Source organism: Alnus glutinosa, chromosome 5 (assembly GCF_958979055.1).
Source record: "Alnus glutinosa chromosome 5, dhAlnGlut1.1, whole genome shotgun sequence".
Taxonomy (NCBI): Eukaryota; Viridiplantae; Streptophyta; class Magnoliopsida; order Fagales; family Betulaceae; genus Alnus; species Alnus glutinosa.
The window spans coordinates 20,360,562-20,384,978 of NC_084890.1; the positions used below are offsets into that span (position 1 = coordinate 20,360,562).

Consider the following 24,417-nt stretch of genomic DNA (forward strand, 5'->3'; position numbering starts at 1 on the left):
TAAGATGCTGACCTTTTAGGGTGAGTTTGTGATTGCGATTTTGTAGAGAAAAAATGTGATTTTAAACTAAATTGCAAAAAATAAACCGTTTGAAAACTGCGTTTTTAAGAAATTGCGATTTAAAAACACAGAAAAGTGCTTATTCAAATCGTAGGCAATGAGGTGTTTTTTTGAAAACGCGATATTTTAAAAGGCTAACCTGCGATTTTAAAGGCCAAATTGCGATTTTGCCAAACGCTTAACTGCGTTTTTAAAAATCGTTTTTTTTAAATCACATTTTAAAATCGTTATTTTTAAATCGCATTTTTTGAAATCACAAACCCAAACATACCCTTAGTATCCGCCCAATGAGGATCTTCTGGAATCAACTACCATATATGAACGATTCTTACACGATCGTGCATTTTCTCTGGAGCGTTTTTATGGCCTTTGAAGTGCCCAATCCATACAGCGGGCGTATAAACCCATCGAACAGCACATTCAGAATTTTACATTTGCACGTGAATTTACTTCAATTAACAATGATTTATACACATGACACCCAAAACACTCATTTTTCAAATTGAGTCCCAAAATAACAGTATTTACATCATATTTACGATGGAGAATTGATTGCGACCGACCTTCTAACAGAGACTACCATCCGGTCATCGGCCCATGGGTGCTCCAGTACTGAGGTCAAAACCATGGATGCCAAGTTGGATCCATCATGCACAAGTTCCTTGGGGTCAAGGCAGCTTCAACCAACTCAGTAACACCCCTCTGCACCGACTGTGGCTGGTCCATGGCATTCTCCTCCTGAGTGCAAGAAAAAAAACAATACAACAATTGATCAGATACTCACGGAGAAGTCAGTAATACCACAGAATGATCAGAAACTAATGTAGTACACAGTTTTCTATAATATGATCAAGCAAATTGACTGTACTATTTTATTGATGGTAAACGTGATACATATTCCGGTGTGTTTGAATGGGAAATGGGAAAAGGGAGGGAATGAAAAGAAAAAATGGGGAGGGAATCCCTCGTGTTCTGGTGTTTGGATGTATTTTAGAAGGGAATGCATGGAAGGAAATCCCACACTCTATTAATTAAGCCCCACTTTTGTGTTGGGTGGAGCGCAGCATTCCCCTAATAATTAATTAAATCACAGGTTTCTTTGCTTTTCATCTCTTCTTTCACCTTGAACAAAGAAAGGGAAAAATCCCCATTCTCCATTCCATTCCCTCGTTTCATCCTTTTTTTTTCCCGGAAATTCGCTTACTTGGTGAAATCGGAGGCAGGGGCTTACCTCTTCTGAGAAATACTGTGGGGCTATTCCAGTAATCCGGCCAATTGCATGCTCGACATTGGTTGTGACCTTCTGTTTAAATTCAATGGGGTTCATACTACCCACTCCAGAAATGGGGGCCGGGGCCAGGGCCATGCCAAGTGGTCTTATCCGAGACCAAGAAAGTAGCTCATCCCGGAAAAACATGGCTAATTGATGCCATAGGTGCTGATTTTGCTGCAATATGGCTAATGTGTGATCAAGTTGATAAACATGGTTATTAATCAGTTACTTTAACTATCATATTGACGCATATTTCTCAGTAAATTAAAACTCACTTTAGGTGAAACCACAGCCTGTGCCGCAGCACACATAGCAGACACAATAAGGCCTTCTACTCCAAAATGGGAGAAGAATGCTTGCATATTCCTTGTCAGACGAAAAGGCACGGGTTCATTGAACTCGATCATTCCATTTGCATCGTATGCAGGATGAAATTCTGTTTGGAATATTTTCCCAGTGTTCTTAGCAAACAATATCTTGTTCGGTGACCTTCCTCCAATTTGCAGCATGAATGACGTGAAACTTGAGAGGGCCAATTGGATGGCAAATTGTTTTTTGAAAGCCCACATATGGTTTCCACTCGGCAGAGTCTTGTACATGTATTGGGAGAAAATGCTGTCAGTTACAAGAGTTGTTGTTATTTCAGTGTAAGCTTGGAGACGGAGATCTAGAACAGCTTCCGGTGAGATTTCGCCGGACATAGCTTGGTTCAGTTGCTCCTTGAAATAAGTGATGGGCTGATATGCCTCTCGGTCATTCCTTGCACAGTGGTTCTCGTACACCTCAAGAAAGGTACTGTACATCAAATCATCTTCTACCATGCGGACCTATTCATGCAGTTAGCAATTATTAGAATACAATCGGCAAATGAATCAAGAAAATTGAAGGCAGAATTAAGTAAAGGAAATCAGGCTTCCATGCAAGGAAAAGCTTATAACCTGAGACCAAATAGGAATAATAATTGGAGTGTGAAAGCATATATGACGGCGTCTTGATTCCTTGTGCTTATCAAACATTTGGTTCATCACCCGGAAAAGCTGCAATATGCGCTCATCACTTCTAGCATTAGGGCTTAAAGATGTCTCGACAATAAAATGACGTTGAGAGCCATCAGAGCCCATTAAAGTCAGACGCCGGAAACTACTTCCGTGCCTTCGCACAATCGGAATATCAGCTCCAATCCTGTCTAACTTCACTGTATGATCGGGTGCAATTTCCTGTATGGTGCAGTGTTTTCATAAGAATAGCAAAGAAGACAGCCAATTTCAAGCATTAAAAAAACCTGTGTCTTTTTATGAAAATCAATTAAAAATCATTGGTTTATAGAACCAAAATATAAAAATCATTGGCTTAACTTACCTGATCACTAAAATACTGTCCTGGAACCTCAACATCAACCACATGGAAGTCACGCAGCACCCTGCTTTCCTCTTCTAGCTTCAAGACAGCTGGAAACCTGTCCTCAACATTATTTAGGATAACATGTTTCCAATGTTCCAATCGTTCAGTCAGATCAGAAAAGGTGGCTGGGAAAGTAGATGTGCTTTCTGGATCAAGATCACGTTCAAAATCCAGCTTGTACTCTCTCACAAAATGAACGTGCTTATTCGCCGCATCTGCCGAGAAGAAAGCCCTACAAACACTGGAGAGCTCCTTCTTGAGAGATTGGGGAACCTTTGCGGTAGTAGCAGTTGGGTACCTGTAACAGCGGCGGAGCAGTGCGTTAAACACTGCCAGAAGTCTCTCCTCTGGCAGAGTTACAAACCTTGAACCAATTTCAGTGAGCAGAACCTGTAAAAAAATGGAAAAAAAAAGTTTAGCTAAAACATTTAGTTCAGAATATAACTCACGGACACAACTCTACTCATAATTTCTTTTTCCAACATTAATCAATAAGCATGTGACGAACTGTGGTAACCAATCAAGATATTTCCTACCTCTTTTCTCAAAATCTATTTCTCTAGATGAGGGAGGGTACACTAAATGAAATTAAATTTTCTGGAGAAACATATCTGAGCAGGATGGCTTGAAAATTATGAACCGCAAGACAGAAGTAAATAATTCCATCAACTAAAAAAATAATCAAATGTGGAAATCATAACCTCAAGTTCACTGGCCAAATTAGTGTGCTTGCTTATGAGAGCCTCCATTATATCCTTTGCAGCATCAAAAGCACTAGCCGCATTGATGGTTGAAGTACTTTGGTGCAAAGCTTGGTCACTACTCTCCACACCAGACTGTTCGGGTTCTTGCCCATGAGAGCTTCCACCATCATGAGATCCAATTCCACCACTGGATTGAGCGCCTTGGTGAGGTTGATTGGCTGAGGATACACCATCACACTGTACTCTCGCATTGCCATCAGCCAAGCCAAGAGAACCAGGACCAGTGCCAGAGACACCTGGCTGCATTCTTTGCTGGGCCATTGCCAGTCTACTTAGTTCAGACTTATTTGCAACATCCTGTCGTTCAAGCAAATATGTGCGCAGCCAGTAATACAGAGCCTGAAATTTTGTTACAAGAGAATCTCAAGATTACCATCATAATGAAGTATTGTACTTCATCAATTTTTGCAATACACAAATCAAAAGAATTTACCTGTGGATATATAGTGGCAATTTTAAGCAGAACAAGTTTGCAATGAGGAGCCTCTGTCCTCTGCAGGGAAAGCAAGAGTTGTGGAATCCAAGAAAGCCAAACCCAGTGGGGTATTTGGTCCAAGAACTTATCAAATGCCCTGCCCACAGGCTCATTGGGAGTATCAAAGCTGAGAAGATACAGAACACGAGCAAGATGGCTTCTTGAGTTAGATACGCCGAACTTGATACCTTGAAGAAAGCAGGTGACAGCATATTCTAACCAAATCTCATTATTGGTTTCTTTATAAACCTACAAGTATCAGACAGCAGTTCAGTATTGAAAACAAGTCATCAATAACACTAATGGCATCAAAAGCAGAAGAAAATGTGTACCATGTCACAATAATTTCCCCAGCTTATCCATCCTTTAGGCAAATTTTTGAAAAGGCTGATTGCATCAGAATATGCAAGATTAGCACCTTCAGTGTCGTTTAGCTTTAACAAAAAATCCCCCTTCAGGCGAAAAATTTCTGCTTTGCTTTTCATGGGAAAATATTCTAAATTAGTGCTATTAATCAGATTAAGACCATTGATAAGCTCCCCCTTCATTTCCAGAAGAGCCTTCGCTTGTTCGCTTATCTTAACAAAGGCCTCCTGCAACATGCAACAGAAAACTGATTAGCGACCTACATCTGCCATCCCTCCTCAAGACCAAAGAGATTGATGTCCAGAAGAGGAGGTAATGCAGGGAAGAAAACTATTAACTAACTGCTTTAGATTTGACAAACAGAGGTGCAAGCTCAGGAGGAAAGAAAACTCCATGCTCTATGCCCATCCAGAAGGTTCAAGATAACCACCAGACATGTCTAGACATAGATAAAAGTTACCAGAAAATCCACTCAAATGACGAATGCAAACAACCGTCTGAAAAATTACATCTGGGTGGCAAAGTAAGATTTCATTATCCCTAGAATAAAATCAATTGGACAGTTTTAACTTAAATGGCCAAAAATTCTCCAAAGCGGGACCAACGAATGACAAATACATGCACTCATGGAAAAGATCCGAAATACGGGGCAAAGAGGATACAGTTCTACCTTTCCTGATATGACAAAAAAACTTGGTATAATTTCTATTACCTGCACTTCCATGGTTGAATGGCCATACATCTTTTCAAGTATTGTCACACAAACATCAAAAAGGCCTTGCTTACGAGCAATGTGAGCAAGCCTATTGACATTCCATGCTTTGTCATGATAACCAAGGTGATGAAGTTGTGTATTCGTGTTGCTAAAATCCTTGAATGCATCAATGACTGCATTATACATTTCATTTCTCCATTGGAGCAAATCACACCAAACAGACATATTATCCCATTCATTTGGAGTTCTCAGTCTCCAAGTCTCAAGGATGTCCTTGAGATCAGCATAAAGATTTCCATGCACACCAACAACAGAACTACCAGAATGTTTGTTACCATTTGCAATGTCCACACGGACTCTAGCTGATTCTTGAACTTCAACTAGCTGCTGGAATTGCTGCAAAAGAGGAATCCCGGCATGAACAGACATTTCTGGCAACTGCCACCATTTTTCTAAAGCAAGATCAACACCTTTCCCCACTATGTTTTCAGGATCCCCCACACCATTTGTGTTTCTATCATGAAGAGCAAAAAATGCTTGAATCAAACAAAGTTTTGGAGTTTCTTCTACTTGAGCCTTTGGAATTACATGATCCTTCATATATGCCCAATCGGGCAACTTCCAAAGACTGTCAAGTAGTATTTCATAATTCTCAACACTCTTGCCAAAGTCTACCAAATCATCCCACTGACTAAGTTGACTAGCACAATACTGCCATTGCTCTTCCCAAAGATACTTCTCAGCCTCTGGTACCGTGTTATTATATGTACCTTGAGTTGCCTTAACCATGGCTTGGTAAAACAGACTTTGAGCCTGCTGCCAGTAACCATGTTGAACTAGAGAAAGCCCAGCCCTGGTTTCTGCAGTGATTGATCTTTTCTTCCACAACCCACACCTCATATCTTCCTCGTTAAGCAAGCGATAAAGCTCAGCCAGAGACTTGGAGCACTTCGTATCATTCATGAACAACATGACGTGACTTTCCAGTAAAGCCAATGCGATGTGCCATGCATTGTAAGTCTTTCCAATATATTTAATCAGTTCGCTAGCCATCCGAGGTTGAGGGCGGCTCAACTGAAGCCCTTCTAGGAGTGCTTGCACAACATTTGGCCTGCTGGCTTGTTGCTTTTTATGATAATCTTTTGATAGGAGAGTAATCATTGGTTTAGCTAGTGCTAACTGCTCTTCCTTGTTTAAGGACACCCAAACAACGGGAAACACTAACAACCACAAATGGTATGCAACATTAGCGTCTGTATGAGCCAGCTCTCTCAATGGAACAACAAGATCTGACGCCTAAAAGAAGGGAGTCAAACGTCAACTTCAGAGATAATGACTGATCTACATTAAATAACTAAGAATCTAAATTCTGACATGCTTGTCAAGACAGCTTAACAACAGCAACTACGACAACAAAACAGTGGACTTTGACATACTAAAACCAAGAATCAGGCAAATTCAGTTACAAACATTTATCTGGTATCTTTAAAAAGGCCAAGAAAAAGAATGATTTTGCAATATATAAGAAACTTGAACCTAGAAAACAAAGATGGTACCTTAACAGTCAAATGTTGCTATCTTAACTGAGATGGAAAGTGCACCATGCAGACAAAGAGGATGCGACATGTGTAGACTATACGAAACAACCATAGTTCACTTCTAATAACTGAAAAGGGATATCTAATCCTTAAAGCTTGACACGGTGTGTGGTCCTCAACTGTGACAAGGTAAATGGAGTTACCTTAAGTTTGCTCATCTCGTTTAGAAACTGCGCATGCTTATAAACAAGGGCATCAAATGTGAGAGGAGCATCCTCAGGGACTTCTGGAACATCAGGAACCTGATCCTGCATCACAGAACAATCTGGAAGAGGACCTGAAGCCACAAGTGGTGGCACCGTCGCTGAGTTTGGAGCTAGTGCAATAGGTTTATCCTCAACTAAGATCGCTAGAAGAAGGTCAAGACCTTGTTTGAGCCAGAAGACGTCACTCAAAGCTTCCCAGTCCTGAAGTTGGATAATGTACTGCAGCCTTGTGAACAATGTTTTCCCAAGAGATTCATGATAAAGTGAGAAGAATTTCATCCTAATTTCGGGATTTCTTGCCCGTAAACCAAGCATGAATTGCCTTTCCACTTTCTGAAACACCTCTTGACGGTGGGGCAGAGGATATCTGGAAGCCAATCAAAATATTCTGTTAAAATCATGGTGAGTACAATACAAGTTGACTAAAAATATATTGCTTACTTATTTGAATCAGCACAAATTTCATAAAGAAGCTGTAGATATTTCCTATCCCACTCTTCCAGAGCACTAGGGGAGAAGTTTTGCTTATCAACTTGTGAAAGCTGCTGAAGAAAAGAAACTATTTCCTTCGGAGATAGAAAAGAATTTGACTTGACCGATGTGCCTGGCTTGCTGAAGTCATCTTCAATCCACCCTTTTATCACATCAACAATGCAGAGAAGCACACAAGAATCAGTACCTTTCTCTGAGAGCAAGGCATTCAAGATCTGAGTTATGGATCGTTTGCACTCTGGAACAAGCATGACCCTCTCACTGACAAGTTTCAAAAAAGAATTTAGATTAGAGATGACTACTCCAACATCAGCACCTTGTCGAGAAGAAGTGAGAGCAGAATCAGGATCGGTTCTCTGGCCCTGGATATGGATGGTAGCTTGCTTAATGTAATTCAACAAATGAGTAAGTAAAACGTGTCAAGTAAAAATAACGGTTGATGTGATAATATCCAATAAACATCAAGATCCTAGTGAATAAGAATTACAAGGCATTCAACTTTGAACTTGCAAATCAGAATTTGGAGAAGACCCCAAGAGCAGAATGTACAACTATGACACAAACATCAAGTGGGATTAATAATATACCAAACTTAATAAAACATAATCACCATGACAAATTGCATCATACTTGGGTCTGACACATCAAAACTCACCTAGTCTGCACATTGGGCAGACAACCTCAGACTGGCAAAATGTTGGCCATGGATCCAAAAATTGACATCTTCACAGTTTCCAAGATAAAACAATATCTAATAATTAACAATGGTCAGAGTCTGATTTCATTTGAAGATTGAAAAACGAAATGAAGGCTCATAATTGACACCCAATTCCTAAGGAAATTTATCAGTGTACAATCTGTTCTGAGAAAATATGATCACTGAAATCCCTTCTATCTACTCCATCTTTTGACCCTCAAAAACAAATCTGAAATACTCTGCACTATCCAAAGTGATGCGCATAAATTAAAGGGTTAAATATCTTATTGGTACCTGAATTTTAAGCTTTTATCAATTTGGTACTTAAGTTTTCATTTGTTTCATAGGTAGTACCTGAATTTTGGAAAAAAAAAAAAAAAAAAACCACTTTGGTACCTTTGTTAAGTTTTCCATCTAAAAATTAACTGTTCGCCACGTGTCAACATCTAAGGTTGACACATGACACTACATAAAAAAATTAAAATTAAAATTCTTTAAAAATTAATTAAAAATAAAAAAAAAATAAAAAATAAAAATAAAAAACAAAAAATAAAGGGGGTGGCTGAGCTGGGGTGGTTCGGCCACCCCTCGAGAGACAAAATAATAATAATAAAAATAATTAAAAAAATAAATAAAAGGGAGAGATGGTGGTTTTGGCCCTTGGGAGGTGGTTCGGCCGCCGGCCGGTCTGGGGGTGGTCAAGCCATCCCCATGGCCCTTAGGGGTGGTTCGGCCACCCCCAAGCCAGGCAGGCCAAACCACCCCCAAACCGATCGGCTTGGGGGTGGCCGAACCACTCCTAAGGGCCAAAACCACCATCTCAATTTTATTTTATTTTTTTCTCTCAAGGGGTGGCCAAACCACCACCCATGGAGTGGTTCAGCCACCCTAGACCGGCCCTTTCTTTTTTCTTTTTTTAATTTTTTAATTTTATTATTTTTTAATTAATTTTTTTTAAAAAATTATTTTTATTTTTTGTAGTGCCACGTGTCAATCTCAAATTTGATACGTGGCGAACCGTTAATTTTTGGATGGAAAACTAAACAAAGGTACTAAATGGGTTTTTTCTCAAAACTCAAGTAACACCTATGAAACAAATGGAAACTCAGGTACCAAATTGATAAAAGCTTAAAACTCAAGTATTAATAAGGTATTTAACCCTAAATTAAAATTGACATCATTAAGATTACACTTAAAACAATCAGGAACAAAGGAAAAAATGAACAGTAACGACCATATGAACACAATGGACTACACGCAATATGAAAAAAAATTTAGGAACAGAAGCATGGAACACCAGGTGGAAAGAAATCCAACATTCTGGCACAATACCAAAATTCGTATTGCCATTGGCAAGGCAGGGGATGCATCAAAAGAGAAAGTGAATAAAAAAGATTCGAAAACTTTCCAATCAGTGGTCATGTAAATGAGTAATCCTTGCAAAACAAGAAAACTCAAGTTATGTATGGATAAAAACAAGTCAAAACACAAAAGGGAAAGGGTGGGGGGGGGGGGGGGGGGTTATAAATTTGACCTCTCCATTGAAAACAAAAAAGAAAATAAGGGCATACTTGTCTCAGATGAGAGCCTGCTGATGATCCCATATCTCGTGCCAGGCGCTGAAGAATACGAACCAAGCTGTTAGGGTCAACGATGTTCTTCTGTATCTCTGCAAAGGTTTTAATGACAAGCAGCACAAAGCTAATTGAACTAGCAGTGCTATCTTCATTTGATGCTTGAGGAGCTGTGATAGCATTAATGTGCCTCTGTATCAGCTCATCAACCTTCTGGTAAAATAGTTTAACATTTTGTGGTGTAGTGGCAGCTTCTAGGGGAAAAGCAACAAAGACAATCTTCAACAGGGAGCACAATGACTTTCCGGCATCTAACATTTTGTGATTGAAACAGGGTTCAAGAATCTACAAAAAGTTTTAAAAAAATAATAATAAAAATTAAAAAATTAAAAAAAAAAATAAAAGAAAGAAACACAAATAGCACCAATGATGAATATGAAAATTTTGGTCATTGGACCTATCAGTTAAAATAAAGGGGGCAGGGACATACTTGAGAAATCTGATTGATGTTGTTTCTAATGAACAAATGTGGCTGCTTCTCCAAAATCTTGTTCATTACCTCTAAGCCCTGAGCAAGAGCAGTGGAAGGGTCCTTTGACTGAGATGGTTGAATACTGCTCAGCAGCTTTTCTAAATAATTGAATTTAACATGGGTCGTAGGCCACACTTCTAAGGCTTGTGAAAGTAGCTGTAAAGCTTGTTTGTACATTATACTTGCTTCCTCGTCCTTAGGCTCAATCACCAACGCAACCTGTTCTCAAAAAGAGAAGTAAATGCAGTAAACCAAACATCAGAATGAATAAAACATCACAACATTTTAGACAGATCAATGGAGGCAGAAATGTCGTTATGTTAAACTCAGATTTATTCAAGATGAAAGACATGGCACTTGGGCACCAAAAGAAAGTTGGTCAGTGCAAAAGATGGTAACTCTTTCTAGTTAACTGCATTCTCAACTTGGGCATTTCAGGAAACTGCCTTTTAACATACATTGTATACAAGTCAGACATGTACTGCATCGTGGGATAGGAGGGGATTGGATGGATTGTTTATCTGTTAGTGGGAGACGGACTTTTTAACCTTTAACCCATCAATTGTAACAGAACACCACACAAATTTAAATCAATTGGAGTTTCATGTGAAGTAATAAATTGACAATATAACAAAGTCAAGAACCAAATGAAAATAGATTCCAGTAAAAATTTATAAATTAGACAACAGTGCAAAGAAAGTTGCAAACAAGCAGAACATCAACAGGTTAGACAACCATGAAATCTAAATCTATGAGGTTTTAACACCCAAAAGCAGGAACTTCAATGAAACTGTAATCTGGCATCATCAGTCGATCTAACTCATAGATGAAAGCACAAGCGAAAGAAAGCCTCACCTTGATAAGAAAATTGATAACCATTTCTTCCATAGCAGCATTTAGCTTGAATTCTGTATCAGGTTGGCTAGCAGATCCAGGAGTTTCAATGTTAGTGATTGATGATGCACTACCGGGTGACATTAGACAGAGGGATTGAAGACCAGGCTCAACTTCTACTCGCTTGTTTGAATCTTCAGGAAAATTAGACCCATCCACTGAACGCTTAGGATCAGCACCAGCAGAACCAGGATTAAATGCATCACTGCTCTGGCCAGGTACATCGCTATTAGTTACTACTTTCATTTCATTTTGCCTTTGCCTTTCCCAAGCAACCACCAATCCAGCAAGCTCAATGGCAAGACGCCTGTTTTCTGCTGTGGTGTTATATGGCAATCCAAGGCGATTGACTGAATTCACCATCAGCGGTACAAATTGTGCTCTGCAGCTGTAGAAGAGATCTGAATGGCGAACAATGAGCTGGAAAATGTGAATCAAATTGGGGATTGAGTGACTCTCCTCAACCAGAATTTTTTTTGTGTGCCATATCCAAATTGGCATACGAGAATCCCCCAGAGGCAACCTTCGAGGTAGTGCTGGCATTAGTATATCAAGGGCCTGCTCGATTAGCGTTTTGTTGTCCAGTTGGCAACTTCTAAGAAGTGCTACAAAAACCTGCAGTTTCAAATCTGGGTCAGATTACCATATAGAAACATTTGCTTTATATATTTTGTGCGCAAAAATGACGGTGCATGTTTGAGCACAACCGCGTTTCATATGACCATAGACAACAAAGTAGAAAACCCAACTATTCCAGATTTTGCAGAAAAAAAAAATGAGGTGGCAGGATTCTGCTGAAGGTAGGAACCAGGAGCACCAAAAAAAGGTATAATCCGAGTACTCCAATTCTGACATTATTAACATACAGCATCAGAAAACATAGATTCAGACAGAAAAATTGTTCATTGAGTTTTTTTATTGACGGCAACCTGGGTAAATTAGAAAATCAGCACTAACAAATTTCATTATATCATTATGATATAATAATTCACTAGAGACATGAAGTCTAATAGTCTATACAGCCATACCTGGAGAATAAGATTTTCCGGGGCCTGATAGGCCTCCAAGAAGTGGCAAACATTCACAAATGCCCACAGCTTACTGGCACTATCTTCACGTTTGAGATGATTCCAGCCAAACTTGATCAGCTCTTTCCTATGATGGACAAGGTCATTCTGGAGATACTTAAGAAGCAGCGTGGCGAGCTGCAAAAGTTCTATTCTCAAAGGCTCATCATACTCGGCAGAAACCTAGTAAAGAGGTCCAGAATAGTTGAGATATATTAATTAAGAAAAGAACTACCATTACATTATTGGTTTTAAATGATTAGATAATGCAAGTTTTTTGTTAGTTATAAACAGAATTGACAGGTAGATTAGCAAAACACACAAAAGTTGAGGATGAAGTCAAGAAAGCACCTCTTTTGGAGGATCAAGAAGTTTGTCAACAATTGTTTTTATAATAGTAGGGTCAACGACCTCCCAACTTTGGCCATTTTGGAAGGCATGAGTGAGCATTGGGAGAATAAGCATTTGCATTACAACCACCAAGTGATGATGACCAAGTTGTTTTGATTGGAAAAGGTTCAAAAAGTGCAAGAGAAGCACCTTTTTCATGTTGGGCGGATAACCTTCTGCAACCTGAAAGAATGCATGACGATTGGTCGCATGAATAATTAAAATATGACAGAGAACTCTTATCAGATCCAAGAATTGACGTACCTCAATGATATAAAACTCCTTCAGAAAGGTATAATCAATGCGGGTATGAAACAGGAAGATGGAGAGTATATCAAAAAGAACATTGACTTCTGTTTTGTCATGTCTTAAATAATTCAGGAAGCATTTGACAAGCCATTTGCTTTCTTTCACCTGCATTTCAGCAATTGTGATGAAAACAAGTCTCAGTCACCAGTTAACTGACAAGCAAAAAACTTTACGTGGAAAATCCACATAGAAAACTGAAAAAGGTACATAATCAATAATGAGACGAGTAAAGGATAATTGGATAATTATGTCATGCACAGGAGTAACTCTAAACGTCATATCCATGTCCCTCTTGTGTCCCTCTAAAAATGATGTGGCTTTTAAAATCACCATGTGATCAAAATTCAATTTTGATCAATCACAAACTCAATAGTGATTTTAAAAGCCACCTCATTTTTAGAGGAACACAAGAGGGACATAGGTATGACATGTAGCATTACTTCATTAGATACAATGAAACAGGCATCTAGTATAATCTTAAATCAGGGAGAAGGAAAGATTTTATATGAGAATCTCTCACTAACAAAACAACAAAAGAGCAGAAATTTAATGACTTGCGCAAATCAAAATAAACTCACTTGCACTAAATTCAGCTCCTGCTCATTATGCAAACGAGATATTCTTGCAGGTGACTCCCAAACAAGTACCAAGGTATCAAAGACAGGACGGTTATCCTGTAACCAGCTAGGTATCAATTTGACCAATGTTTTGATAAGTGCAAGTCCCTGAAAATAAGCATCTGAAGTTGCACTAGAGGGGGCAGATGCTGGATTAGAAGTATCAGGTAGCGGAGTGACAAGGCCTTCGTTGCCTAATATTGCAGCAGGTGTACCTGAAGTTCCTGGAGTCATAGCTACATCAGATTTAGGTGCAAATTCTGGGAAGGCATTTCGCAGTATCTCCTGTGGTGACTTTGCAAGTTCATCTCTCAACGGCTGGCCAGCATCTGATCGGATTATATACATAAACCTGAATTTTACAAACAGAGGAAAGAAGTTAATATCTGATCTCTAATGAAATCAGAAAATCAACTTATTCATCACTGTACACCTTACCGCCTGAAGTATTTTGGTTCACTTAATCGATTGAGAAAATATTCAACAGCTTCTGTTGCATATCGATTTAAAAATTTAGTTAGTGGAAGACGATATGGACTGTTAATCTCACTGTACACTTGTCCTGGTGGTAATGCTCTTTCCAATTCAATTGTCAAGGTTACAAGTTCATCAAGAAACGTCCATGCAGCCGCGGGAAGGAGGTGAAAAAGCTCAATAATAGCTGCACAGAACAGAGAGATCGACATGATATCATCAGAACAAGCAAGTGGGTTATAACCAATTCGGTTATAACTTATACGTACGTACCCACAAGGAACAAAACATTCTCTATGGTTCCTTCCCGTACAGGTACAACTCATCATTGCGTATTTGAAAATCTTACTGTCAGGTTCCGATAAAAAAAACACTAAATAGAAAACAACAAAATGGTCGTTTTTCAGAGCTAAAGAAATAATTGGAGAAGGTTCATTCAAAAGGATTTGTGTAGGTTTACGTATAACCAACTCTTTACCATAACAGATGAAATCTAGATAGATGCATTACCCGCTGCAATATTCGGTTCTTCACCTGCCTTCCATGACTTTTGACTCTGTGCAAGCTTTTCTGGCTCCAACCATTTCTTAAGGTGCTCTAACAATTTGCCACCCAAGTTAATACTAAACCAATTGGGCAAAAGCTCAAGCAGGTGGGCCATGCCTTGCAGAAGAGGCATGCTGAGGTTCTTGGTATGAACTAAGTTGACTACAATACGCCTGAGGCTGCTCTGCAGAAGTTCTTTGGGCATCATTTTCTGATTAATAACCTAAATGACAATGAAAAATAGCTTTAGAAAATTCTAAAACAATCCCAATCGAAGCATACCAAGCATGCACCATGCACACGTATTATTAAATGTAAAGGCCAAAAAAAATTTAGTAGGAAATTAAGCAATTAATAAATCATATTATTAAATAAAATGAATTAATATTAGATTTTAAATGATACTTATATTATTAAAATAAAATCAGTTTAAGATAAAATAATAGAATTCGAATAAATAATAATAATGAATCTTAATTAAATAAATAATTAACTTTATAGTAAAATATAATTTAAATAAATATAGGGCCAAATATTAATTATTAAATAATTAAATTAGTTCAAAGTGGGTCTTGCAATAATTTATAAAAATTGGTCATAAAAATGTAAGAGAAGTTAGGTGATTAATTGCCACGTGCCGGCACCCGATTAATTAAGAGAAGATAAGTCCCAACCACTCAAACACTAACACCGTGCCACTCTATCCCTTTTCCTCTTTCCTTTATTTTCTCTCCATTTTTCCTGATCGCACACCTCTCCCCTGTTTCTTCATTTTCAACCGAAACCCATCCCCCTTTTCATTTTCTTTTACAAACCAAGAGATTGAGAGAGAGACATCGTGAACTCGAGAGAGAGACCCGATCCTTCCGGACCAGACGACGCCGGTGGAGCCAGTGAACCCAATCGCCGGTGGGTCCACGCCGGAGGAGCTAGGAGGATGCGATTTCCAGGGGGTTTTTGGTGATTCAAATAAAATCCTCTAGGTTATTTCTTGTGATCCCTTTGATTTATTTTGGGTTATTATCGATAGACTTTATCTTGGAAACTTGGATCGGACTTGGTTTGTTCTGTGGGTATTTTAGTTGCTGTTGACGACTGATCCTTTGATTTGGGTTTCCCCTGTTCCGGTCAGTGGTGCATGGAGATTTTGGGTTTCTTGTTAGCCGATTGGTCTGTGATGAGAAAATTCTGGGTATTCCTCTATGAGTTGGCCGAATGGCCCTCTGACCAATTGTGATGTTTCTAGAGTTTTGGTGATATTCTTGTTTATGGTATTCTGAAGTTGAGTTCTCAAAAAAAATAGTTAAACATGATTTTTGGGTGTTACGACCAGGCTTTGTTTCAGTTGAAGGGGCTGGCCATTTGTTGTTGGGAGATCAACCGGTGTTGGTTGTGATTAGGTTTCAAAGGAGATGTTTTTGGAGGAGTGTTTTGCTTGGCTTTGGTTGGTTGAAATTCTAATTGAGTTGTTGATTGTCTTAGGGTCTTTGGGTTAAGTGGCTGCTGTGATTGACGCTTGTGGTTAGTTTATTGGGATTTTGATGTTGATTTTGGTAACTTTTGATGGCTATGGTTGTATGAGATTCGTGTTGGATTAATTGTTCCTCTAAGGGTCTTGATTTTGGTGGTTTTGGATGTGTAAATTTAGTGTTGATGTTAATTGAAATTGGAACTAGGCTTGGTGGATTTCGGTACAGTGTTTATGGAGGTGTTTTGATGATGTTTAAGGCTGTGAGTTGGAGGTTAGATGGATGAATTTGTATGTTTGTGTTCAATCTCAATATTTTGATGGGCTGATTTAGAGTGACTTATGATGTTGGTGTTAGTTTGTTAAATATTGTTTCGGTATTGGTTCGTTGAGAAGAGTTTAAAGTTAATGAAGTATGGTTTATGGTGATTTTAAAGAGGGTGCTGAATGCGATGACTAATGTGAGAAATTATAGATGGCCAAATGTGAAAAGAAGATAAGTTGGGGTTTATTGTATTAGTAGAACCGAATGAGACAAGGATCATAGAGAGATAAAATGTGAACCCAAGATTAAGGCTTAACCTACTAGTAGTCGAGGTACCTAGCTAGCTTTAGAAGCAGATAATGCAACGTGTGAACACTCGGGTAGTTTATATGTCATAGAGTATGGGGTTCAATAGCTTAGTATAACATCATAAATGTTTGCAGACACGTTATGTGGAGATTTCAATTGTTCTCCAACGTTGAGTTCTAGGTAAGTAGAACGTGGGGGATACTCGAGTCATGAGTCCGAGCAGTAAAGGTGAGTATTCTACTCACTGAGAAAATTATATTTTTATATATTTGTAGAATTGCGAATTATATGTTGTTTTACGTAACTTAACCAACATATGTTAATTATATGCTTTTTGGATGTTTTGAGTAATTTCTCATTATGTTGAAATATATCAATTATGTTGAAGAAAATAATGTTAAAGAAATTGATGCATGAATGAGGAGTGTTATTTGAACTGTTTTAAAGTGTTTGATTGTTTGTTGTTGTTAGAATTTAAATTAATGCAAATTGTGATTTAGAAAAATAACACATTGATTGGTTTACTATTTAAATAAAGCGTATGTTAAATGCATAGTTCTTGAAAAGCAAAAGTAAAGTATCTTTAGCATAAATTATTGGATTGCGTGTTAAAGACCTGAGGGCCAGTGTTCCCTTTGGCATTGGTTGTTCAAGACCCTTGGGTCAGTGTTATCTTTGGCGTTGTTTGTTAAAGACCCTTGTGCCTGAGTTTCCATTGGCATTGTTTGTTAGGACCTTGAGGGCTAGAGTTCCCTTGGGCATAGGGCTTTGGTAAGACTCTTGGGCAAGCGGTCCCTTTAGCAGGGCCGGAGTTCCCTTGGACATAGGGCTTGGTAAGACCCTTGGGCTGGCGGTCCCATTGGCAGGGCTCAAAAGACCTATGGGCCAAAGTTCCCTGTGGCATCGTTGCTAAAGACTTGTGGGCCAGTGTTTCCTTTGGTGTTGTTTGCCAAAGACCTGTGGGCCAGTGTTTCCTTTGGTGTTGTTTGCCAAAGACCTGTGGGCTAGTGTTCCCTGAGGTGTTGTTTGTCAAGACCTATGGGTCGAAGTTTCCTTTGGCACTACTTGAATGCATTATAGTGTTTGTTTTTTCAAATTTTCTATAGTTGTCTTTATGATGGTTTACATAACTGATTTAAAAGCATTGAACCTGGATGTACAAGGATGTTCACGTTACCCATGTATTGAGTAATAGCATGTCTATAATTAAGTAGGCTAACTGTCATTATTCTTCAGTAAAGACGTGCTTGCATATTAGAGTTTTACTCTAGTGCTCGCATGATCAACTAACGTTCAAGGCACAAAGCTATAATGCGATTAGATATGGTGTTGCTTGTATTTTGGAGAATGATAATATCTTAGTATGGAAGAGTTAGATGCCATTGTTTTCTTGCTGAAGACTTATTTGTAGGCGTGAATTCTGTAATGGAGTGATCGTGTGTACATATGTCTGAGCTACCGATCAAAAGTAATATATTGTAGATGGGTCTAAATGTAGAAGCTTTCAAGCGATAGATTGGAACTCTAAATATGTTCACAACTACATAGTATGCTTTAAATGTTTTTTAATAGTCGATGTTTACTTCATCAGTTACATGTTTTCAAGAAAAAAGTTTATAAAAATGGTTTGTTATTGTAAACGTAAGAACAAAGAAAAGTCGGTTCTTTGCGAAAACTCAATGAGTAGTATATTACTGAGGTCTTGGTATATTATGTACTGAAATGGTGAACTCATAATTTCACATGTGCGGATGTGGTTAACCCCACAACCGTGCAGTCATTGATGCTTTGGTTGTAGGTACTCCTGTCGTAGTTGGCAATCTCGTAGCAGTACTCAAGATATTATGACTAAAGCTTGTTACGACGGTCGTAATGGTTAGACCATGGGTGTCCACTATTTTATAGGTTATATAAATAGCTTGTGACGCTTGTGTCGCTTAATCTTTGTAAAGCCATTCCTTGATATAAATATTATGTTGATAATACTTAAACAGATAGATGTTATATGGCTTTGTTGTCAATTTGTGATAAATGTGTATGTTGTGATTTCTACTATTCAGAGCATTCACAGCGGCTTATGAGAATTTTGAGCTAAAATAGATAACCACCAAAAACCATTTTTGCTAGTTTTAAAACTATCATCCAACCGATTATGTAAACTTCTATCTATTTTATTAAAATAATTATTTTTAATATTTTTTATTCTTTTTGTTAAATATTTGTTCTAGAAGCTTCCACGTGTTCCCTTCCCCCGTAGCTTCAATCTTACTCCTGTATCCCTTGCAAATTCCTTTCTCCCGTAGCTTCCATCTTCCTCCTGATAGTATCCATTGCAAACCCTGATTCCACCCAACGACCTTGATTCCGCCCATGCCATCTTCTTCCTCCTCTCCCCCTTTGGTGTCCTCTTCCACATCTCCATCGTTGATCACCAATTGCACTTCAATCTCTGCCATCACAAACAAAGAGGAACCCCGACAGAACAACCACTCCTGAAAGCCCATCCCTTCCCATCTCTTCAATGCGGCTGGACTCTTCTCTCTCGATCTCTCTCACAACTCTCTCTTCGGCCCCATCCTGTCTCAAATTGCTGCCCTCACAACCCTAAGGATCAGGGGCTCCATTATAGCGAGGTAGGGAGGAGCTACATCATTTGAGGTTTGATTGGGAAAGAGAAAAGGCCGGAGAAGAGTTGAAGACGATGGTAGAAGTTTCAAGAGACTCAAAAAGAGAGGGAGGGAGAATAAAATAATTATAGGTTTGTAAAATACTGTTCACAAATGCAGCATCCCTCTATTCTGGCATTGAGCTACATAATCCGTTAGATTCACAATGAGTTTTACTGTGGATGTTCTAAGATGACCTTTTGTCTGTCAACTTACAGTTCAACAACAAACCATATTGCTTTACTGAAATGGATGCAATATAGCAGATGATCAAAACCTGATGGTCAAGTACACGAAAAAGTTTAAAAGGAATTTCTTAGTTGAACCAAAAGATAGACAATACTAGAAAATGCATTTTACGCTGATCATAATTTAAAGCCACACATATTCATCATCAAGATAAAAAGAACAAATAAATCAACCAATATGATAGAAGCTCAACAAAACCTGTCGCAAGCCCTCCTTCGCAGCAGCAGCAATTTCTGGCGTCCGACATGTGAATGACTTGAAAAACATGTTAATAATCTTTGTATGAAGTTTAGAATGATTTCGAGTTTTAAAATCTGCCCATGCCATTGTCGTACACAATAGCTCAATGCAAGCTATTCGGAGTTTATTTAATGATGTGGCCACTTTTGGATTCATGAACTTCACAACCGAGGCAGTTTCATGAGCCTCAGCTATTGACAATGCTTCTTGCAGAAAATTAACTAATTCTGGAGTCAACTTGAGAAGAGGTGGCCTCAAGGCCAGGCAGAAATTCAAAGCTGCAACCGTCCCAACCTAAATGCCATCCAATCAAATAAATTTCTAAAAATGTGTTGAAGATTTGCTGAATATTTGGTCCACCGTAAATAAAGCTGATTTATATATTAATTTGATTACGATATTATCCCTTTCCATATTAAGTTCTACGTTGTTTTCTATTTAACCAATGTAGCCTGATGTCACAAGATCATGTTCTCAAGCAATAAGAATATTTTCTCCTTCTCTACTTCTCTACATGGTATTATAGTCGAATTAGGGTTCTTTATTTTTTGGGTTCTTCGTTTTTCCTCTTCTCTACCCGCGGTTGTGCGACTAGCTCTTTGTGAGTGTGCAACTAGATGTGGCTCACCATAATCTAGGTTGCTCGATTCACAAAAGGTACCACCGGCATTCTCTAAGCCGTTCCTCTGACAAACGGTTGCGATTTGGTGAGCACTAGGTCCATCACGAATATTATTCATTATGTTTGATGGATCGATTGTGATCAAGGTGGTCTTTCCTAACTTGTTCGACGGTTTATGATTTGATCTGAAATTTTTTAGGCCTACCGAAGTACGTGAGCAGCAGCGCGTAGACCTCCGGCGACGGCGAGACAATTCTATTCTGCATGACTAAACGACACGTCGTTTTGGGACTGTTGCGAACAACATGTTGTTCAATAGGGCTTTATTGGTCTGTTCAACCAGAATCAACTATACTACCAACGACTTGCACTTTAGCACTAAAGTGAACTAAACAATCTGTCGTTTAGTAAATAAAAAAATGGCAGATTCCTTCTTTTCTTTTCTTTTCTTTTTGATGAATAATAAGATCTTATAGAGAAAACAATTTAACACTAATAAAAAAAAATGGCAGATGCTGATTGCAAAATAATTAGTATTTTTTTATGGTTCAATTTTAGTATTCTCTTTTACTTGTAATTTTTTTTTGAGCCCACCAGTTGTGTTGGAGTACTTTATTTGGTTGGATGTCTGATTTAACAAATCTGACGAAAGGGATAGAGAGTTAGTTGATCTACCACGGTGAAAATCCAACTCTTCAAATCACAAATGTAAAATTGGATGGGCTCAATTATCTTGCTTGATCACAATCTACTCTTGTCTATTAAGAGAACAGAGGAAAAATTCAACTTGAATGGCAAAATTCAAGAACCAAAGCTCAATGATCCTACTTATGATAATTTTTTTTTATTAGTAAGAAAGATCGTTAAAAAATGCAAAGCGCAGTAAAGTATACAAGGAGTATACAAGAAAAGAGGCTAAGGAGGAGGAGAAAAAAGAACAAGAAAATCATTAAAGCTGATTACTAAGGGAAGTAGGAATGCCATAATCCAAGAGTACAAAGAAAATAAGAAAAAAGTAATGAGTGCCTCAATCATTATTTCTTTATCCTCAAACTGTCTATCATTTCATTCCCTCCACAAGCACCATAAAAGACAAGCAGGAATTATCTTCCACACAATAGCACTCTGAGAGCGACCACCAGTCCACCAGGAAACAAATAAATCCACCACCCGAAGAGGCATAACCCAAGATAGACTAAAGCGACTAAAGATATCATCTCATAGAGCGCGTGCAACCCCACAAAGGAGAAGAAGATGATCCACAGATTTCCCATTCATTTTGCACATACAACATCTATCAATCACAATGACATGCATCTTTCTAAAGTTGTCCATGGCAAGGATCTTCCCTAGTGCTACAGGCCAAGTGAAAAAAGCCACTTTCAAATGAACCTTGATCCACCAAATACTTTTTCCAAAGAAAGTGCATTACCTCTTTGTAAGCAAGAACCTTATAGAAAGATCTAACATCAAATTTCCCTTTATGAGAAGGAGACCACCAAAGTTGATCTTTCCCTTCGCGACTCACTTTAATGGAATACAACAAGGTGAAGAAGCAAGCCACGACATCCACCTCCTAATCGTGTACCCGCTCGTATAAAGCTCACATCCCATTGAATGGAACCACTCTCTGAAGGGAATAACTTCAATTCGGCTGTGGTAGAAAGTAGGCTTTGTTTGCCCACCAATGAGAAATTGACACGTAAGCCTGGAGTAAGAAAATCACATACAAGCAAAACACCCGATTTTTTTTCTCTCATTGTAGTGAAATGAAGAGATCGAGGGAGAGAGATGGGCATGTCAGGCTAGAAACCAGCTCCGACCACCGACCCTCGACCTCGACCCCGACCCAGACAACCAAACCGGCGTAGCCCATGGAAGCTGCGCCACCACGTGGCCGACTCGAGTTCGACCCCGACCACATCGCCGTTCACCATCTCTGATTGAACCAGAATGCCGAGAGCACCAAATCACCGGACCATATGTGATCACCGCTCCACAAGAACTGCTGGACCGTCCCTGCCTCGTCAAAAATTGGTTCTGGCCACCGAAAATCGCACCTCCGGCCACCGGTCGACGACCCAGAACCGGACGTCGCCTCCTGCTCCTCCGGCGCTGGCCCACCGTCGATCGGATCCTCTCTCTGTTCGTCTCTCTCTCTCTCGGCATCTCTCTTTCTCTCTCCGACAGCATCTCTCTCTGTTTCACTCTCTCCCCCGATCTCTCTCTCCCAATCTCCCCCTCTCGAACCCACTCTCTCCCTCTGCCTCACCGTGTCCCAGTGAAAGGAAAGAAAAAGAATAGAAGAACAAAGAACAAAGAGAAGGGAAAAATGGGAAGATGTAAGAGGGATTCAATACATCAACAGCATTTCAGTTTTTTAGTTTTTATTGTTTTTAGCTGACATGTCGATTGGTTATTGGTGGGCAAAAAAACCCATATTTTCTACCATGATCGGACAAAATGGGCTCTCCTCTCTGAAACTAAGTGGGCTACAATGGGCGCATTCTTATCGCAAGCTATGCCATACAAAACTAGAAAGCTTCCTTGAGAGTATCTATCCACAACATATCATCCCAAAGTCTAATCCTTGGCCCATTTCTCAAAATAAGACTAGCATGTCTGCAAAACAAACTCCACGCCTTCCTTATGCTCTTCCAAATCCCTACTCTGTGAGACTTAGGAGAGCCAAGGAACACGGGTGGTCTCTTTATTTGGTTATCGGTGGTTTGTCTCTTGATTGAGTGTCTTTTAGGGGAGGAGGGAAGAGCTTCTTCTCTTTTTCTCTTCTCTCCTCCCTTTCCCCTCTCTTCTTTCTCCGTTTTTTCTCTCTGGTTTTCGTTGTCTTTGTTCCTTTGTTTTTTCTTTTGCTTTCTTTCTTTATATACAACCCCACCGACTCAAGCTCGGCTCTTCTCCACCCTCCCTAACCTCCTTTCCTTTCCGTCATCCTTTTTCCTCCAAGTGTGCCACCGTCTTCTGTTGTTCTGTAGCTGTGGGTGCAACTGGGTGCCATCCTTTTTCCACCAAGTGTACCACTGTCATTTAGGTGGTTCTATAGCTGTGGGTGCGACTGGGTTTGTGGCTCTGATAGAGAGGGTGGCGGCGCGTGCTGAAGTAGTTTGGCCGCTGATTCTTGGTTATCATTGTTGTTAAGACGGCTTCTCGTGGTGGTGGAAGCTTTATCGGCCCTTCGGTTAGAGGCAAGGAGGGATTTTTTCGTTCGAAGATGGCAGAGCTTGAGAGCATCTCTGCCTCTAATGGTTTCAGATGTCTTCGAGAGGGCACCGAGTTTTTTTTTTCCCCAAGAGATACGGCAACAGCATCGGCAGGTTCCTGAAGGTGGCGATGTTCGCGGTGGGTGGTAGGAGAGAGCTTTTTGTCACGGTTGTATCTACTCTCTCAGCGGGGTAGCAGATTAGGATTGTCTCAGAGAAGAGACCGACGGTTTGTCTTGGGGAACCGGTGGTCAAGGACTCCTCTGGAGCGGTAGGATCGAGGGGTTCACTGTTCGAGGCCTGGATTTTGCCCGTTTGGCGTCGCAGCTGCAGCTGCAACGTGGAAAGGATATGGTTCCAACAGGTTTTCTTTGGGTTTGGAAGGATATGGTGGTAGTTCCCGCCGATGTTGTCTTCTTCGGGTGGTTCGACGGTGTGGTTTGTCTACTTTGATGGGGTGGAGTCCCGCTGGGTCTTGCTTTGGGTTGTCTTCCCGGGCTTTTGTTGGTTTTGTTTTGGTGTTCGATGGGGCTTCAATTGTTATTTGGGTTTTGGGTATTTAAGAGAGGATAAGCTCGAGGGTTGTGAGTTTGAAGGGTTTAGAAGTTAATTTGTTTTGTGGGTTTGTATGGAATGGGTCAGTGGTGAGCTTTTTGCTTTTTGTATACTCTATGTGTACAATGAGCACCTTACGTTGTTTTTAATAAAATTTACCCTTAATAAATAAATAAATAATTGGTTATTTTTCTCGGAACACATGGATCTACTTGCTAAAGGACTAAAGTGATGTATTTTCCATGTTTCAGATGTTTTACAAGATGGTTCAGACTCAGTTTAATGCCACGATTAAAATTGTTCGTTCTGACAATAGAGGTAAATATATGTCTGGAAATCTTGAGACGTATTTTCGAGAGCAAGGTCTTATACGCC

At 39.4% G+C, this 24,417-nt stretch overlaps 2 protein-coding genes and 1 long non-coding RNA gene across 6 annotated transcripts in view; 1 reads left to right on the plus strand and 2 right to left on the minus strand.

Annotated features, from left to right (window-relative positions):
* Positions 1-479: 479 nt before the first annotated feature.
* On the minus strand, positions 480-14,658 carry LOC133869063 (transcription-associated protein 1-like). The gene is made up of 20 exons (XM_062306037.1): positions 14,415-14,658; positions 13,869-14,091; positions 13,392-13,782; positions 12,769-12,918; positions 12,466-12,687; positions 12,076-12,297; positions 11,009-11,662; positions 10,112-10,372; positions 9,619-9,966; positions 7,300-7,712; positions 6,796-7,225; positions 5,052-6,350; positions 4,306-4,566; positions 3,932-4,222; positions 3,436-3,837; positions 2,693-3,124; positions 2,272-2,550; positions 1,609-2,160; positions 1,292-1,507; positions 480-798 (listed from the first exon to the last, which is right to left on the minus strand). The coding sequence occupies exons 1-20, from the start codon at positions 14,656-14,658 to the stop codon at positions 679-681; spliced, it is 7,410 nt and encodes a 2,469-aa protein (XP_062162021.1). The 3' UTR covers positions 480-678.
* A 477-nt stretch (positions 14,659-15,135) lies between these two features.
* LOC133868529 (uncharacterized) lies at positions 15,136-18,547 on the plus strand. Its single transcript, XR_009900348.1, has 2 exons — positions 15,136-15,433; positions 18,270-18,547. It is a non-coding gene; the product is annotated as an uncharacterized LOC133868529 (long non-coding RNA).
* A 1,013-nt stretch (positions 18,548-19,560) lies between these two features.
* The window catches only part of LOC133868528 (uncharacterized PI3/PI4-kinase family protein C1F5.11c-like), a 33,461-nt gene continuing 28,604 nt past the window's right edge, over positions 19,561-24,417 (minus strand). For all 4 annotated transcript variants that reach the window (XM_062305447.1, XM_062305444.1, XM_062305446.1 and 1 more), the window contains one exon: positions 19,561-19,941. In XM_062305447.1, the coding sequence (XP_062161431.1) occupies positions 19,576-19,941 (366 nt within the window). In that variant the 3' untranslated portion in view covers positions 19,561-19,575. The remainder of the gene's footprint in view (positions 19,942-24,417) is intronic.